Genomic DNA, 20,183 nt, shown 5'->3' with positions numbered 1-20,183 from the left:
GTGTTTAGTTAGTACTGCGCTACCCAGTCGCCCCAAGCAAATGTGTTTTTGAAGTTTTAGAAAAAATTTCGAAGCAAACATGTGAAGAAAGCCTGATGCAGAGTATCACAGCTTGTGAGGATGAATGGAATTCATGCCAGTCAAGTTGTATCCAGGTTGAGGATTCCACGGTGGAACAGGGTACGGATATGAGTAGATAGCTGACCCGAACAGGGCAGAGTGGGCTTGTCCCATCATGACATGACGGTATGGCAGCTGGGCGTGGGGTGGCCTCATCCTGGTGGGCAGGAAAACGGGGTGCAACGGCGGTCTCCCTGACCTGTCGTAGCCTGTCAGGAGGTAGGAGACGGGTAGGCTGGCATTGGAATGGGACAGAGTGTGTTGAGTAGGAGGAGGTCTGGGGACCATTGCCCTGGACCTCTTCTCTGTCTGATGCAGCCAAGGAGCCACATTCTGCAGTTTCTTGTCACAGGTCAGCGACTCGTCATGCGGCGTCAGCCTCCTCTGGTGTAGTTTGTACACCGGCTGAAAGGGAATCGGTCGCAGAAGCTCAACAGATCTAGGAATAACTTTGGTGAAGCTGGAGGTAGAAGCTGGAGTCCAGTCAGAGAAAGGTGTAGATAGCGCCCACGGATGAGCTGGGTATCTTCCACTCCCCCTGTGGGCGACAGGGCTCCACACAGAGTCTTTCGATGCTCCACTCTGGCCTTTGTTGGGCGGTCGAGGGCTGATGTGAGGAATGTCCCTATATTGTCCAGCAAGGTCTTTGGTCTTAGTGCAGCAGGTCAGATACCTGCTATGTTCATTGCAGCCAGATAAAGGTATGAGGGTGAATGTGCTGGAACAGTTTGGCGGTAATTCTGTGTTTGATGCAGGCTTATTCTGAGTAAGTAACAGGGAGTCCTCTGATGAGACAGAGTACGGGGAGGGGCTGCGGGAGGAGGAGGAGGAGGAGGAGGAGGAGGAGGAGGAGGAGGAGGAGGAGGAAAGAGGTAGAGGGGAGCCTTCAGAGGAGGAGGACAGAGGTAGAAGGGAGCCTTCTGAGGAGTTGCACGTCTGGCCGGAAGCAGCCCGGCTCGGAGACTGGGAGCAGCGGATGACTGAGGGCCTGTCTTTACCTTCACCCTGCCTGGGGCTCAGAGGCAGGCTGATGCTGGCCTGGGCCACACGCTTTTTCTTCTCCAGAGGAGAGATGACCTCTCCAGCAGATGGGATATGACCTCCCCAGGGGCACGAGGTAGGGCCCTGGACGAGGTGGGAATATGTAAAGCCTGGAGAGAGATCATCGTCTACTTTATTTGGCTGAGAACACACTGGATGGACCACCGTGTCAGAGGTGATGGCCCATGAAGTCGGAGGATTGTGGGTTCCTGTCCCACCCTGGATGGCAGCCTCTGGCCTCCCCTGGGCCTGGAAGTAGAAAATATACAATAGCTATTTTCTTACACCACACATACTATGAACACAGACTGCAGCAGAGACGTACCACGTACGTGAAGACCAGATTAGCATTAGGGTGTGGCTATTTCATTATTACCAAAGATATAAATTACCACAGAAGAAGAATCGATCTCCTTTTCTGACCGTGTCCTTTTCCTCTTCCCCTCAGCCTTGCTGACCTTCCCGTCCAAGTTCCTCTTGTACTGTTTCCGTGGTTTGCCTGGAGGCAGAGGTTTGTCTTCTTCTCCTTTCAGGTGTCTCTCAAAGGGCAGCACCAGCCTATGACACAAACAGAGGACTTTCTTTATATAATTGAGTAGCCTACCTCGGAAAAAGAACCATATAACTCACTTTTAAGTTTTCAGATGAACAATGTTTTCAAACTTTATTATCTGCAGATGGTAACTTAGAGTGTTGAGTTAAATACAGTAGAGAGTACTTTCTTGTGATATAGGCTATATCGCTATTCACACTCCGAGTGCTTTGGATTGACTATACAACTGAAAATACAAGGGTTGTTATATGGTTTCTCAGTGGTTCAATTATTCACAGGATGAGATGTAAGTGATTTGATAGATTTGTCGTAGAGGGAACAGTTTCTTCACCTCTCATAGTGTCTACGGGTGCAGGTAGCAGCGCTAGTGCTGCCCTGGCTACCCCCCAGCTCATCATACACATTCTTCCAAAGACGGCCAGCTGTCACCTGTTCAGGGGTAAACCACGAGAAAGCACACATTTACAAATCACTCAAAGAAAATTATTTCCTATTCAAAACACTATGAAAAAACACTAATAATCCTTGACTACAATGAACGGCTCTTCAGTAGGCCTACACCAGGCATGGCCTTGCGCAATACCCAAACGCCTTTGACGTCCTACTCGACTTGAGTAGCATTTCTATGTTGACATGCCCTGACCTACAGCTCATTCATTTTCCGCCGAAAAACCACAGAGAAACTGCAGGGGCTAAAGCGCTTCCATCTGTGTGATACAAGCCTGTGATACAACAGGTCAACTCAATAGTGAGTGAAGTGACTTTAGTGCAAAACATATAGATCAGATACTGTGTACTGTTACTCACTGAGTCATAACCCCCAAGCTTCTCAACGGCTTTGTAGATTCTCCAAAGGTTAACTGCAAGTGGAGAGAGCACATCCGCATTGGTACGTGAATAATGAATTCTATAACATATAGTATAGTAGTAGTATATCCAGAACTATAAATAAATAAATGCAATGAATTTCTGTCAAGGTTTTGATATTGTATATATATATATATTGAAGAATTGTTGAATCAGTCTTCTTATCAGTTTTGGACTATGGTGATGTAATTTATAGGCATGCTGCGGCATCAACTCTTAAACCTCTGGATTCTGCATATCACTCAGCTATCAGATTTATAACTGGTGACAGATATGATACTCACCATTGTGTCCTGTATGATAGGGTGGCGATCCTGTGTATGGGGTGTATTATGTAGAGTAAGTTCAACATCTCACTGACACCTGACCTCAGAACATAACCATCTAGGCTAGGGCTTATGTAACCGAGGGTTACAGCACTTCAAACCTTCCGTGTCACTCAGCTGATAAGAGTTGTGCCCTTCCTGCTGTCTTGTTGTACAAAACTTGTAAGTCGCTTTGGATAAAAGCGTCAGCTAAATGACAAAATGTAAATGTAAAATGTAAATAGGGTGGGTTGGCCTTCTCTTGCAGAAAGGCGCAACAAACAAACTGGTATTTATTAATTTTTTAAGCCCTTATTGGTAAACAACCTGTTTATATCTTCTCACTGTTAGATTGGAATATTGGAACCTATTCAACTCGATCGAATGACTGGATGGTTAGGGTTCCTCAAATTGTTCTGAGCTAGGGAAGTCAGCCTTTTCCTTTGATGCCTCTAAATGTCCTTCAACTCTCGCTGAAATTGGAGGTTCTCCCTTCCCTTGGAGTGTTTAAACGTATGATTCAAACCATTGTGTGACTACCTGTAACTGTTTTAGTTGATCTTTTTAAATGATTTTGAAACGTTTTTTATAAAAAAAATTACTCTGGTGTTTACATTTCTGTGAATATTGTTTGTATTATGTACTGTACAATCGTCGTTTCTGTAAATGAGGGAAACCTCAGATGCTTACGATTTTAAATAAAGGTTGAAATGAAAAAATATATATATATATATTTATTATTATTATTATGAATTTTAACACCCAGACCTTTTTTGAGGGCACTCCATCCACCCCCCCCTCTTCGGGGGACAACTTTATTATTTATTATACATTTTAACTATTTACAGTTCAAAATGGAAAAAAAGTGTAGTAAAATAAAAAGAAATTGTGACTGAATTGCATTGCCCTCTTGGAGACTAGACATTGACAAACAAATGACAACTAAGGACAATGAAGGACAACACCGAATACACATGACAAGGAAAGGGGGGGGGGCGGGGGAGAGAGAGGGGAGTAAGTAAAGTAGGGGGTGAGGAGGAGGGGGATTGAGAGTGAATGAATGAATGAATGAATGAATGAATGAATGAATGAAAACTTTATTTAACAGATTGCAGAATGGGTACAATACAGTACGGCTCAATACATACAATTGTTAAGGGGATGCAGACCTGAGAAAGACGTTTGTCTTGTTTCCATCAGGGTCCCCCATTTTCAATTCATATAGACATATATGACATACATGACATACAGATAGTCAGTACTGCTACATCTATACATTTATGACATACCAGATTTGCAAATACAGTACTGTTTGTGATATAGAAGGAGTCAAGAAAAGGGAGTATATACATTTGACGTAGAAACTGTACATTGGAGGAGGTTGGGTGGGGGGGGTTGGGTACATTGGGATATTGACAACCATACTGGGTAATTTACATTGGAGGTGGTTGGGGGGGGGGGGGGGGGGGGGGGCGGGGGGCACACTGTATAAACAAGTAACACTGTACATTGAGGGGGGGGGGGAGGAGACACTGTACAAACAAACACAATTGTACATTGAACTATTGACAAAACCATACTAGGTAAATGACTGTACATTGGAGGGGGTTGGGTTAGGATATTTACAGGGGCCAGTGTTGAATTGCAGTCTCCCGTAGGTGTCCCTTGAGAGAGGTTTTGAAAGTGGGTAGTGATCCACATTCCTTTACAGCTTTGGGTAGGGCGTTCCACATTGATGTGGCATAATTGCGAAACGTGTTTAGTCCCTTATTTGAGCCGAATCTGGGTTTAACATGATTTGTGGAGCTCCCTCTGGTGTTGTGATCGTGGTATTCACTGACCTTTGGGAAGTATTTTGACATGTACATGGGTACCTTGGTCGTGTAGTGTATCTTGTAGACCAGGCCCATTGCAAGTTGTTGTACTCTGTCGTCTACTCTAAGCCATCCTAGGTTGTCAAAGTGGGCAGGGGTGAGGTGGGTTCTAGGAGTAAGGTCAAGCAGTAGTCTGACCAGTTTGTTTTGAGATGTTTGTAATTTTGTTTTTAGCGCCTTTGAGGTGCTTTGGTACCATGAGGTGCAAGCATAGTCGTAGTACCCCTGAATGAGTGCTCCTGCCAGAGTCTTCAGGGTGTTCTTGTTTACCAGAGAGGAGATCCGGTACAAGAATCGAGTTCGTTGGTTGACTTTTTTTATTACATTGGATGCCATTTTGTCACAGGAGAGATTAGCCTCTAGGATGGAACCCAGGTAGGTAATTTCATCTTTCCTTGTGACAATATTGTCACCCACTGTAACTGAGAAGCCGTCGGTCTTGCTGAGTTTGTTATTTGAACCGAAGAGAATGGACTCTGTTTTGCCCATGTGTAATGATAGTTTGTTATCAGCGAGCCATATGCAGATTCTGCCTAGTTCCGAGCTGAGGGTTTTTTCAACCTGTAACTTGTTCTTGTCAGAGACCAGCAGGGCTGAGTCGTCCGCAAACAGGAACAAGTTGCAGTCACAAGCTGACGACATGTCATTTGCATAAATTAGGAACAGTAGCGGTCCTAGTATGCTTCCTTGTGGAACACCACAGCTCACTGTGAGGGGGGGGGGATAGGGTACCGTTTACCTCCACCATCTGTTCCCTCCCCTCAAGGTAGGATTGCATCCAGCTCACTGATAGACTATCAAAACCAATTGCTTTTAGCTTGTCAATCAGAATGGAGTGATTGACCGTGTCAAAGGCCTTTTGTAGGTCCAGCATGACCATGCCGCAGTATTTGCCTGCGTCCACCTCTTGTTTGATGTGGTCATTCAAATAGAGAAGGCATGTGTCAGTGGAGTGGGATGTTCTGAAGCCAGATTGGAATTCGTAGATTAGATTTTTTTCCGCTAGGTACTTTTCGACCTGTTCGTAGACTATTTTTTCCATGACTTTCGAGATGGAGGTGAGAATAGAAACAGGGCGGTAGTTGCCTGGGTCTAATTTGCTGCCCTTTTTGTGCAGAGGGGTCACCCTCGCAATTTTGAAGTCCTTGGGGACGTGTCCCTGTTTTATGGAGAGGTTTATTATGTGTGTGATGATTGGTGTGATGGCGGCTGCTGAGTCTCTGAGGAATTTGGAGGGGATGTTGTCATGGCCAGTGGCCTTGTTAGGTTGGAGGGCGCTCAGTTTATTGAGTACCTCATCTGTTGTTACCATTTCCAGCTTGAAGTCGTCCTTGCGGACCCCTAGGTTTTTGTAGTAAGCTACTATGTGTTCTACCCCATAAAGCCCTGAGTGGGAGGGTAGTTTGTTTACCAGTGTTGTGGCTATGTTTGTGAAGAAAATGTTTAAGTAATTGGCTACATCCAGCTTGTCTGTGATGAGCGTGTTGTCCGTTTTTATGTTTATGTTTGAGAATCTGGTTTTAAGTTTTTTACTGCATCCTCGTTGATTATTGAGTAATTTCCAAAGTTCACGTGGTTTGTTTTTGTTTTCCTCAGTTTTGTCATTGATGAAATTCTTTTTTGCAGTTTTGATCATGGAGTTTACGTCGTTTCTTAGTCTGTTTCTTTCTAGTTTGAGTTCAGTCACGTGGGCTTGGAGTTCACTGCTCGTGCTTTTAGTAAGCTTTGACTGACTTTTACGAAACTCAGAGCATTTTTTGTCTCTGGTTTTCATAGCGGCCAGTATTTCGGAGTGCATCCACGGCTCAGCGCGATTTTTTACCCTGGTGGTTCTTAGGGGGGCCATGTCGTTTAGTATTGCTGAGAATTTGGTTTTGAAACCAAGCCATGTTTCGTCAACCAGTGTACCATTGAGTTCATCTGACCAGTCCAGACTCTCCAGTTCAAGGTTGAAGGCCTCGCTAGAGTAGGTTTTGAGGTCTCTAGATGTGACTGTTTTGTGGCAGCCAGCCTTTTGTTTTAGTTTTTTTCGGGTACAGAATATCATATAATGATCACTTAACCCACATGCTATAACCCCTTTATTTGAGATCTTGGACTTGTCGGAGGTCAGAATGAGGTCAATGGTAGTCTGAGTTGATTCACATACACGTGTGGGTTGGGTGATTAGCTGGCTGAGGCCATGCAGATCACAAAACCTACTGAAGGCCTTGAAGACGGGTGCATCTTTTCGTTGCATATCCGTGTTCCAGTCTCCAATAAGAATTTTGTCTACATCCTCAACTCCAGCTAAACACCCATCCAGTGTATCATAAAAGCCACTATGATCTGGCGGCCTGTAGACTGTGCCAACCAGTAGGGATTTCGCCCTTTCGAATAGGATTTCCACCCATACAGTTTCAATTGATTTATGATTCAGGTCATTTCTGTTGATGAATTTGGTGTCCTTGTGTATGTACATACAGACACCACCTCCATGTTTGTTCCTATCATTCCTGATTATTGAGTAGTTCTCAATCTCTATCTCTGGATCTTTTACAGAATCGTCGAGCTTAGTTTCTGAGAAGCACAGTATGTTTGCCTTACCATTTATGAATATTTGTTTGATTTCATCCAATTTGTTTTTTAAGCTGTTAATGTTAATGTGAAAAATGTTCAGTCCATTGGCGTTGGTTATTTCATTGATGTTGGCAGGTTCGAAGTATTGTTCGTTTGTGATCTGTTCCTCTGTGTTGTTGTGGGTGGGAAGGGGGGAGGGGGGGGTTGGGTCCCGCGCCGTGCTGGAACAACAAAGAAGGGGGGAGGGGGGGGGTCGGGTCCCGCGCCGTGCTGGAACAACAAAGGAGGGGGGAGGGGGGGGGGTCGGGTCCCGCGCCGTGCTGGAACAACAAAGGACTCGTTCCTGGTTGTTTTCGTTGTTAGCTCTGCTAGCTAGCCGGCTATCGGGCGTCGAGATGTTTACATCCCGCGTCGAGATGGTCGTCATGGTTTCGACCCTCGGTTCACCTCCTCTCGTCACTGCCTCACGTGTGCTCGTCTGCTGTGGCGTTATTGGGGGAGCTTCGCCGCCCGCGCTGTGGATGTAGCCACAGGTTGCGTTGTTGATGCTGTTGGTCGCGATGGGAACCTCCATCGCTTCTTGCTGTAGTCTCTGGTTCCGTGTCATTACGGGACCAGGGTTCTGATGTATGTCACCCGACATGAGCAGATATAATAGGAGAAGGGTGGGTTATGGAGTGGATGGCTCACAGGTCAATCTCATGTGATTAGGAGCCTAGATTATCCACAAGCAATTCCCAGATGTTATTAAATTGTGATTGATTGATTGAATTGATTGAAAACTTTATTAACAGATTGCAGAATGGGTACAGTACAGTACAGCTCAATACACACAATTGTTAAGGGGATGCAGACCAGAGAAAGACTTTCGTCTTGTTTACATCAGGGTCCCCATTTTCAATTCATCAGGACATATATGACATACACGACATACAGATAGACAGTACTGCTACATCTATACATTTATGACATACCAGATTTGCAAATACAGTACTGTTTGTGATACAAAAAGAGTCCAGAAAAGAGAGTATATACATTTGACGTAGAAACTGTACATTGGAGGAGGTTGGGTAGGTGGGGTGGGGTTGGGTTGGGGGGGGGGGGGGGGGCTTTGGTGTGATCCACGGTTGAGATTTTTTCCTGTGATATGTAATTTGAGAGAAGGCCCAACCATTGCCTAGTATTCACGTGGATATTGTATACAACAACAAAGCGAAGGCTTCACAAAAGCAAACTCACTCTGCTTGAAGCCCAGGTGAGGAATCCGTTCTATGGGCATGGCTTTGTCCTTCATGAAGCCACACAGACTGGACACAAACAACCTCTCCTCCATGTCCACTGTGCCGGACCTCTCCTCCATGTCCACTGTGCCGGACCTCTCCTCCATGTCCACTGTGCCGGACCTTGGCTCACCCTCACATTCACTTGCCGAGTCTCGGATCTCAATCACAGAAGAAGTCTTGGGTGGAAGCAAACACACATGTTAGTAAAAGACATAAGGACTAAGATTTTTTATTTCTTTTTGTAAAGTTATTGATTACCACGACAGGGTCATACTTTTTGTCCTGCATGCTCCCTTCAGTGCAGATGTGCTTAAAAAGACTCAAAACATGGACATGTTCTAAGACTGAGATTGAGAATACATGCTGTGTCAAGTGTAACGGAATGAAATGATTAATAAATAAATGTGTCAAGCACACAGCGATAATACAGTAGTAACAACGTACAGCTATTTAAAGAGAAACAATGAAACAATTGAAGGTAATATATTAGAGATGGGGGGGGGGGGGGGGGGGCAGTGTCAGTGTTTCATTGTCTTGTGGAAAGTGTTGAAATTAAACATCAAAAGCTTTTACCACGACTTTCAATAAATAAACCACTGTAAATCCTGTCTAAAGAGAAAGCAACAGACTATGTGGTCTTGGGTCTAGAGACCCGGAAGTCACTGGTATCAGACATCAGTCACATCGAATAACAAAAGGAACACCTATATAATCTAAAAAGCTGATTTGTGCAGGTCACCTTTACCCGTATGTGTCACATGCAATGAACTTGGCGAAAATAAATTATTGTCTTTTTAATTTCTTAGGAATACAAGAGATCAGTTACTTTCTTGTAATTTTATAGGTTTGATTGATTGATTGAAAAGTTTATTAACAGATTGCAGAATGGGTACAGTACAGTACAGCTCAATACATACAATTGTTAAGGGGATGCAGACCAGAGAAAGACTTTCGTCTTGTTTACATCAGGGTCCCCCATTTTCAATTCATCATAACATATATGACATACATGACATACAGATAGACAGTACTGCTACATCTATACATTTATTCTCATTCATTTATTCTCAGATGTATTGCTAAACTAAGATATTCTCTTTTAGTAGTCTCATAAGCAAACTGAAATAAAAGACGTGCATGGACAAGGTCACCAGTTGTGGTTTGCAAAAAATGAGAAATGAAACAATGAGACATGCAGGAATTAAAATCAACTGTTTCAATGTGAGAAGTCACCAAGCTCACAAGGAGAAGTGTATACAACCATGCTGCTGATGCACATCAATGTCCTCAAGAAGAGAAGTCACCAACACTCACAGAGAGAAGTGTATACAACCATGCTGCTGATATTTCCCTTTTTTTTTTGTATATTCAGCTTTAGCTCTAAACACAGTTTGTCCACTCCTTGGGTCATTTCATCGCACCTCCTCTACATATTAGATTATCTACAGGTCATCTCCTGTTGCATTGCAAGTTATTGATGATATCATACGTCAATATCAATTGTGGACTTGCTTATCAATATCTGTGTCTCTAATGCAAATGACGTGAGATGTAAAAACTACAGAATTCTATTCCAATTGTCTGAAAACCTATACAAGGAAGCATTAAAATAAAGGAAACATTTAAATTAAACACCACCACCAAACTCCCAATAACTTTGGATTGACCAGGATTGCTGTCAACAGGGTTGATGGAATTTATAATTAACCGGGCTCCTATGGGCCGCAGAATGTTATTTTTAATGAGTGTAGCCTACTGTACATACTGTAGCCTATAGTCTGTACTGACTGTACTCGCACCAGACATTGAACTACAGACTAGGTGTGTCTGAAGTACTGTACTTGCTGTACTAGTACTTGCTATACTTACTGTACTCGCAACATACATTGATCAATTGAATGCTAGCATTTCCCTGTAAACAATCATGTTATGAACCTGGATGAATTGAATGCTATAGTATTTCCCTGTAAACAATCATGTTATGAACCTGGATAAATCAAATGCTAGCATTTCCCTGTAAACAATTGTGTTATGAACCTGGATAAATCGAGCATTTCCCTATAATCATGTTATGAACCTGGATACATTTAATGCTAGCATTTTCCTGTAAACAATCATGTTATGAACCTGGATGAATCAAATGCAAGTATTTCCCTGCAAACAATCATGTTATGAACCTGGATAAATTGAATGCTAGCATTTCCCTTTAAACAATCATGTTATGAACTTGGATGAATCGAATGCTAGCATTTCCCTGTAAACAATCGTGTTATGATCCTGGACATAATTGACCATATTCACACAGAAGCCATTTTCCACCTTGAATATGGTCAATGTTCTAGAATTCATTGGTACAAGCCTGAGGGGATATGTTTGGCACGTTCTCATCACTTCCTCACTTGCAATATTGGCTGTCGAATGAGACCACAGGGGACATTGTCAATATTTAAATTTGTATCACTGCATTTGAGAGGCCTCTTTGTTTCTGTGCCATATACATTGTACTACGAAACAGCTAAACATGGTTTCATATTGAATCAAGTTCCTCTCTGTGGTCGCCGGTTCCGGGAAGCGAGGCCCCTGGTGTGAGTAATAGCAAAGGCTCCGTAACTGAGACGGCCCTGTCTGACTCAGAGTACCGTACGGCTGGTCCATACCGTGTTCCCAGCTAACAGCCAGAGCATTCTCAGCTCTCCTCTATTAGTCAACATCTCCTTCTCTTTTTTCTTCCTGTCACCATCTTACTTATTATTATTATTATTATTATTATTATTATTATTATTATTATTATTATTATTATTATTATTATTATTATTATTATTATTATTATTATTATTATTATTATTATTATTATTATTATTATTATTATTATTATTATTATTATTATTATTATTATTATTATTATTATAATATATTATTATTATTATTATTATTATTATTATTATTATTATTATTATTATTATTATTATTATTATTATTATTATTATTATTATTATTATTACTTTGCCACCGACAGGTATGAACATACTGTGTATTCAGGGCTGTCCTCGACTAAAAGAAAGCTTTAGTCAACTAACAGTCATACTGTAGGACGAATACGGAAAATTGTGGTTCCCACGTGCAAACATGCAGAAGCACCTCTTCTCAGTCTAGTGCTTACCAGAGTGGTGATTATAATATTTTCTGAAAATGACTCATTCAGAGTGGAGAAAAGCTTTAGAGGTGACTAATCGACTATGTTTTCTTTAGAATGTATAGGAATTGATGTGCTCAAGAAGCACAGCAGCACCATATATACAAACTTGCCAAGCTTCATAAATACAATGGAAAATACATAGGTTCTGTATAATAGCAGCAAAGCACAAAACTAAGAATATTTATACCAAGATCTCAAGCATCTAAAGGCTACAGTATGTTGATCAAGGTGTTGATTTCAATACTTATCTGTATAATGGTATCCGAGTGCAAGTGAATTACATACTTTATACCCTTACACCACATATAACACCCTTGAAGGAAAAGTGAATATCGCTGTGAGAGATTTCATTCATTTCCACCACATTACATTTTTAGAAAGTGTCGTGGGTGATGCTGATGTCAATGTGCTGATATGACTCTCATAAGGTTAGTGGCATGCCGTATTGATGCTATCAGCAAGCCCGTCACCACCACAGAAACCACTAGGCTTTCATCTTTCAACAGCAGCCTTGGAAGTATGATGAGCTAACTTGTCATTTCATACATTCAATTACCAGAACTGTGTCTCCGGAGAGCAGTTTCTGTATGTGTGGATATTATAACACAACGAAATCGTGTTTGTGTGTGTGTGTGTGTGTGTGTGTGTGTGTGTGTGTGTGTGTGTGTGTGTTGTGTGTGTGTGTGTGTGTGTGTGTGTGTGTGTGTGTGTGTGTCTGTGTGTGTGTGTGTGTGTGTGTGTGTGTGTGTGTGTGTGTGTGTGTGTGTGTGTGTGTGTGTGTGTGTGTGTGTGTGTGCTTCATCTTCCACATAGCAGAATCACCCCATCCCTATGACTCATTTCAGAGCAATCTACTAAGCTGTGGCAACTGTGCGCTTCTCATCAGTTCTCCAGAATTCACCCCAATCTAGTATTCGTAGAAAGGGGAAATTAAAACACAATTCTGGATCCTCTTGTCTACAGCGGTTATATCAATGAACGCTGTCTTGAATCCTCCTAGTCTTATTGTACCTGGTTGGCCTTCATTGTGTCCTCTTCACTGGCAGCTCCTGGCTGTGATGTCCTACTCTGGTCCTCTGGTCCAACATTGACACAAGACAGGGTTGAGAGTTTAGAATACTATAATAAATAATGGTTCTTCAGAGATTGGTTGTGCATGGGCTACAGGAGGTGCTTCATGGTACTATTACTATTTCATAGTACTATTCAGCAGTGCTCAGTGAGTTTTATATGAAACACTGAAATGGTAACAGTTAATTAGTTAACAGTAGTTACTGTTAATGCGTCCATATAGCAAAGTTAGCTGTTCTCAGTTTTGTTTCTGGTTAGCTCTAGTCTAAATAGATCACTAAAGGCCATGATCTGACCATCTGCCCTCACTGTTAAATGAGCCATGTTTAAATGTTTTGTCAATGATTGTTGAATAATAACTGTAAACCATTTGGTTCAAAAGGTATGTGAGGATGGTTTTATACAACACCATAAAATATGTTCTGTACAAGAAGGGGACAGCAAAAGTGGCAGAGAAAAATTATTTGCAACTACCCCCCCCCCCCCCCCCCAGCAGTGTTAAAACGCACTTTAATCGCCGGAGACGCTGTTCAGCGTCTTTCCCCGCCATGCTTATTCTGCCGAAGACGCTGGACAGCGTCTTTGATATCAATATTTCAAAAATCTGCATGTGATCGAAATCATATTTCTCCCCCGGAGACATTATATGTACTGGTGAGCCCCTCTCAATTCTCCAACGGTTCAAGAGCGCCATCTGGTGGCCGATCGGCCGCTCGCCCAAACAGGAAGTGATGCGGATGAAGTGGTGCTCACCCATATTTCGTCCGGGCACTCGCTATCATTAGCAGGACTCCATCTTGACACAATGGATGTCGATCGGTTGCAAATAACTCGATAAACAACATGATTTGGAAGTATATACTATTATACAACCTGGAAATGGATCGGATATTTCTACATCCCATAATAGGAATATCTCTGCTCCACGCTCATCGCCCAACGCTATGAGGAAGCTACGGTAAGATTCAGCGTTTTTTTTTAACGTGTTCCATATAAACTGCTCTGATGATCATATCACCCACACTAGATGAATGATATCATATAACGTTGCCCACGGAATTATAAACGACCCCCCGCCCATCCGGTCAACATCAGATCATACGTAGTAACTCCTAGAAGCACGTCCAGTTGAAATTTTTTATCTCGCACAGATTCCTACCAAACTGTATTTGATCATCAATATAATGCATTTAGGGGCGGGCTATAAATCAAGTTTTGGAGAAAGCTGCAGAAAACGATAAAAACATACTTATACTTTAGACCGTATTTTAGTATGAATATGTGAATGAAAAAGTATAACGTTGCTACACCCTGAACAATAGATATAGGACGTTGAATGGGCCATAGTAATGTCAATTTAGCAATACAATTTAAAAAGTTATAGCCCTGCAAAGAAGGGGAACTTCTCCATGTTAAATAGGGCTGGCGAGGGATGGTAAATTATGAATTTAACCCCAGCGATTAAAGGTAAGCTATAAATAGAAGGATATCATGAAGTATGTGCAGTAAAATAACCCCATATTGCAATCTGTGAAATGTGTAGGGCTACTCTTATGTCTTAGTTGAGACACAGCTCCATCAATGCAAAGTCAGTGGTGCAGTGAATAACATAACTTGTTATTCTGTTTTAAAAATGAACTTCAACAAACAGTTCTCTTAAACCGTGAGTTTGCCTATACGTTTGTTATAAAGCCACAGGTTACAAAACCACTTCCTGCTCATGAGCCTGACCACTGTTATGTGGTAATATCCACTGTGAACATAAAAACCTAACAAAAACGAGATGGCAAAGCTAAGGAAATAAATGTTTTGATTCACGTTCTCATATAAAAACGTATGTGGCTGAAAAGACAATAATGTTTCTGTTTCTGACAGTCAATATCTTGGAACACACATTCTGTGATGGGCCTACTGTTTTTAGAGGTAGTGTGGCATAAGGTTTAGAAGTGAAAAGTCCATGTGCCATCATGACATGAGAATAAAAAGTGTTTGTTTACCCTAATCTGAACTATCAACTACACTCAACACCCGCACCTAAAACCTCTTACTCAAAGAATTAAATAACCTTGTTGTCTCTTGTGAGAGATATTGACCAATATCTCTCACATTGTTACTGGCAGTGTGATATCATTTGTCTGCAAAACCAATATGCTTCTCTTTCGAGATCACTTATTTCCTGTGCTGTGTTGAACCATCAATTCTGCTTTCAATAGTAGAGCAACTTCTCCATTTCCCAGCTTGAAGAAATATCAAGGCTTTATAGTATTTATCAGTAAAATATTAAAATGTATTGTCTGTGTGTGTGTCTTTGTGCAGCCTAATGTAATAATATTTGTCTATTATAATACGTTAATTGCATTCCTGATAATGCTTTGATAATTCCTGATAAAGGCTTTGATCTTGTAGCAAACATTGTATATAGATACATTATTGATCTTCTGCTAATATTCACTGTTACTGGTGATTGAAAATAGCTAATCACATTCTGCTTTTCAAAATCAATAATCATTTTCAGAAATCAGAAGTAAAAAATATATATATATATATATATATATATATATCCCCAATTATTTAAAACGTATTGGGGTGAAGCATGAAGATTTCAACAAAAACTACAAAAAGAAAGTAATTCTCACCCATTTCAAGAGGATAACCGCTAGTCATCGGCTTTGGTGTGTTTACTTTGTTACAGTTACATGCGCCACCAACTTTTCACCACCACTGACGCTATTCTCACAAGACCGTTTGATTGGTTGACATATGGCACCACAGCAACTGGTTCTGGGAGATTGAGTTTTTGACTGAGGTCTCATTTCTTATTTAGCTGCCTGGATCTCAGAGGGATTTATTTTTTTGTTTCACAAATCCAAAACAGTTTTGAAGAAGTAAGCGTGATCTTCTCACAGTCTTATTGAATTATCTAACTGTTATGATAGAATGATAGAAATCTTATGCTTCATGGTTTTTAATGCGTTATGTTTATGTTATATAAGTATAAGTAGTAGTATACGTCTTTATTTGTCATCAGATTAACACACACACACATGCGATGGGCGACGACCCACAGGAACACACAAACACACGCACTGAGTCGCTGACGAAATGTTCTCTGCACCTCCCATCCGGTCATCCTTCCCCCCAAGGGCAGCCGGGAGAAGACAAGGGCTGCGGCGAGCGCCACGCCCGGGGACCAATCCAAGTGCTCCTGTCCGTCTTCGTCAGGGACGTGACAGCGTTAGCGATCTGTTGTGCATGTTTTTCCATTGGGTTTATCTTATCGGGAGGGGAAACCCTTGCGAGCACGGGGAGAACATGCAAACTCCACACAGAATGGCCCGGGAGATACCCCATGGGTAACTGGCAACACGGCAACCTGGTCACCAAGCGGTAATCGAACCCACAACCTTCTAGCTGTGAGGCGACAGTGTTAACCACCTCACCACCGTGCCGCCTCAGTATGTTGATACATAGTCATAGTCACCGGTATAGGTCCCATGACTCAGACTGAAATTATACCTTGATAACAGTTTGGCAATTCATCTACATTCTGCCTGATGTAAAGTTGAATCTTTTTGAGATACTGTTTCAGGGATTATTTTATATGATTTATTCTAAGATGCTGAGCAGAGAAATGACCTGACAAGAAGCTTTGATGCTCTAAATGTAGCAGTAGGCTGTTGAAGCGTGTGAGTCTGCAGGTTCCATTCTCCATTACATGCTTTATTCTACACAAGTAATGCACACAGAATATCTTGTAATAGGATATAGGATTTATTTTAATTTGACTATATATTAACATCAGAAGGAGGGAGGGAAACCACTTGATACACAAATGAAAAAAGTTATTCAAGCTTTTTGCATACTCTTTTTGGGACCCTTTATATGGTTCTTTCTCCCTATATTTGAACTAGAATTACAACCAGAAGTGATGTCAATCTCACATCTTGATAACAATTATATATTTTTAAAGATAATAAACTGCAGAGTCTGGTCAAAAACGTCTTTAGGTTTGATTCACAATTCTGGGAACTCATTTGTGATCTGTCTGGAACTGTTGTGTAATTTGTCCTTTATTCGGCTCTCTTGGTCAAAAGGATCTCCATTTCAATGAGACTACCTGAAAAAAAAAAAAAATCATAATATATATATAAAGAGTGTTTGTGAGTTATCTGATCTCTCTCCACAACAGCATGAGGTTAGAGTGAAGTGAGAGAGAAGATGAGCAAAAACACACCAGTGAACAAATAAAATCCCCGACCATTCATCTCAGACTTTCACTGACACAGACACAGGGTTGTGATTATGGCAGCAAAATGTTAATTAGTTAACAAGTGAACTGAACTGATGGGATTCCTATCAGAAAGGTCTTTGGGTTTGAGTCACTATCCATGGAAACAAGCTGCATCTCCTTACGCCTATAGCGCCCTCTTGTGGAACAGTTAAAGTGCAGTTATATTCAATCATATTACTTACATTTAACACTCCCACTTATGAATGACGTGTATACTGTACAACTTTTCCAAGAAAAAAATACAGTTCAAAACATCAAAAGAACATGGCAGTCAATATTACATAACAGGCAATATTTTACACACCAAACATGACCCCTGCAAATCTTTTCAATTTCAGTTTGGAGACAGGCTTGGTCATAGCGTCTGCAACCATGTCGTCTGTAGGACAGTAAACGAGTGTCATCCTTTCTTCTCTGATGACAGATCTAATGAAGTGATATTTTATATCCACATGTTTACACCTCTGTCAGCACACAGGATGTCTGGCAAGTGCAATGGTTCCCTGGTTGTCTTCATAAACAACAGTATTCTTATATACATAGGTATCCATTCCTTCGAGCAGTTGTTCTAGATAAATACATTCCTGTATTGTCAAAACTAGAGCCATATATTCGGCTTCACAAGTTGATAGTGCCACTGTGGGCTGTTTCTTTGTTTCCCATGAAACCAGTGAGCTGTCTGTACCCATACTCACACAATACCCTGTGGTACTTCTCCTGTCTGTGGCGTCTGCCGCCCAATCTGCATCACTATAGGCTTGAAGCCCTAAGCCCTCGCTGCTCTTTCTGAAACAAAGCTGTTTATCTGCTGTGCCTTTGAGATAACGAAAAACATGTTTTGCTGTAATCCAGTGCTCTTCTGTGGGATCAGCAAAATGCTGTGATCATTTACTCACTACAAAACATAGGTCAGGGCGAGTACATGTTGTCAAATAAATTAGGCTACCTACAACTTCTCTGTACATGTTTACATCTGTCTATTTCTGAGCATCCTCTTTGTAGTCTAGCTTTTGATCACATGGTGTTTCCCTAGTTCTACATTCTTGCATGTCAAAACGATTCAGGATCTTTTCCACATATCTCTTCTGGGATATTTTTACACAACTGGCAGACTGTTCGAAGTCCATGCCTAGAAAATGTTTTAACCTACCTAGGTCTTTTATTTTGAATCTGGTGGAGAGCATACCTTTCACCTGCTCTAGGTTTCTAGTGTTGCTGCAATGATTAAATCATCCACCCAAATCACAATTATCACTTTTCCTGACTCTTTTGACTCCTTTGTGTAAACACAGGGGTCTACTGGGTTCTGTATGAAGTGATCTTCAATTAGACATGTATGAAGCATCTCGTTCCAATTTCGCCCAGACTGTTTCAGGCCGTAAATGGATTTTTCTAGCTTACACACTAGCTTCTCTCCTTTCTTCTCGTAACCTTCAGGTTGTTCCATATATATCTCTCTATCAATGGGTGCGTGCAGGTAGGCTGTCTTCACATCCATCTGGTGTAAAATCAAGTTGTCTTCAGCTGCCTTCTGCATCACTACCCGTAGTCCCGTACACTGGTCAGATTGGCTGTAGGGGAGAATGTCTCACCGTAGTCTATTCCTTCCCTCTGATTGTAGCCTTTAGCTACAAACCTGGTCTTGTACTTGTCGTGCCCTTCAATCAGTGGCGGCTCTACCACTAGGGGCGCTCGGGCGCCGCCCCCCCTCAGCTCCTACCCTGGTTATATGACAGAACAAGAAAAATAAGTTTTTAGTTTTTAGTTTTATAGCCCTATAAATAATATAAACATGTTTAAAATTAATAATATTTACTCATTTTAAGTATGTTTGTGTTTCCAATGCACAATATAACGTTATTATTGCAATTAAAAAACACTCGTTTTCCAAAGCAGGAAGTGACATCACGTTTTTTAAATTTTTTTAATTTTTTCGTATTTCTCTGCCCGGGCTATACGCGATATCGCTCTGAGTGCGCGTCACAGTTTGATCGCTGTATCCGTCACAGCCAATCAGTGCATAACGCGTTGTGCGTTGAAATATGACTATTATGTTGGAATCCGAGCGCGATTTGAAGCGGTCTAGCCAGTAGCGTCAAGAATATCTGTAGCCGCATTTCGCGGAGACGCTCTCTGATTGGCCGACGCCAGTATTTTTTTCCGTAGCCGAATTTCACAGAGACGATCTCTGATTGGCCGAATCCAATTTCTAGGTTATTATTCCTAGGTTGGTCGGTGGAGAATAGATAGAAGTTGTGTTGTTGTGAGAATGATGCAGGCAGCTGTTTGTCTTAGACGAGCGTACCGTGACTGCAAGTTTGCAGGCTGTTCGAGGCGGAAATGGACAAAGACACAGCTCTTCACTCACACAGCTTGTTGGCTAACAACAAGCTATATGGATGCGGACAATATGGATGGACATCAACACAGGCTGGATGGACAATGCCATGGAGTGGATATACTTTATCAACAAGCCAACAACAAGGTAGATTAGCGATCTTAACTCTAGTTTAATACATGATACGTTGTCTACTGATGTCGCATAACGTTGTAACGTTACAGCTACTGCTAGCTGTTAGCTCCGTTATCTTAGCTGGCCACTTAAACGGAGTAACGTTAACGTTTAAACGTTATGTCGAGGTCATACAATACTACAGTCGACATAAGGTTAACGTTACCCCGTTTCCATGAAGTGTTTAAATAGCAGCAATCTTGTTGAAAATGTAACTTTACTAAAATGCTCTCGCTCTCGCTCTCTCTCTCTCTCTCATTTCGCCGCATGTGGGACATAACCACTCAGACAATGAATGGTAACTTGTTTAAAATAACGAGCTTTACAAATGTGTTTATTATTGAATGGATCTGACATCATCTGAGAGAGAGAGAGAGAGCGAGAGAGAGAGAGCGAGAGAGAGAGAGAGAGAGAGAGAGAGCTGTGCGTGTTTGTGTTGGGCTTTTTTTACCAAACATTTGCAAAATGTTTGGTATAGCGCCCCTAGTGGCGAAGTACCCAGCGGCCGCCA

The 20,183-nt window shown here is 41.7% G+C and overlaps 1 protein-coding gene across 1 annotated transcript; it reads right to left on the bottom strand.

The window, feature by feature from the left end:
• Nucleotides 1–105: 105 nt before the first annotated feature.
• On the bottom strand, nt 106–15,520 carry arid5a (AT-rich interactive domain 5A; the record flags this gene model as incomplete). Its single annotated transcript, XM_084307691.1, has 8 exons — nt 15,506–15,520; nt 12,810–12,874; nt 8,559–8,778; nt 2,522–2,574; nt 2,046–2,143; nt 1,554–1,719; nt 1,005–1,410; nt 106–905 (listed from the first exon to the last, which is right to left on the bottom strand). Exons 1-8 carry the CDS (start codon nt 15,507–15,509, stop codon nt 106–108), a joined length of 1,812 nt encoding a protein of 603 aa, XP_084163817.1. The 5' UTR covers nt 15,510–15,520.
• Between the last annotated feature and the right edge of the window lie 4,663 nt (nt 15,521–20,183).

This window comes from Notolepis coatsorum (assembly GCF_963971535.1).
Source record: "Notolepis coatsorum genome assembly, chromosome: 1".
Lineage (NCBI taxonomy): Eukaryota > Metazoa > Chordata > Actinopteri > Aulopiformes > Paralepididae > Notolepis > Notolepis coatsorum.
The sequence above is the reverse complement of the archived record's forward strand: the minus strand, read 5'-3'. Positions and strand labels throughout refer to the sequence as shown.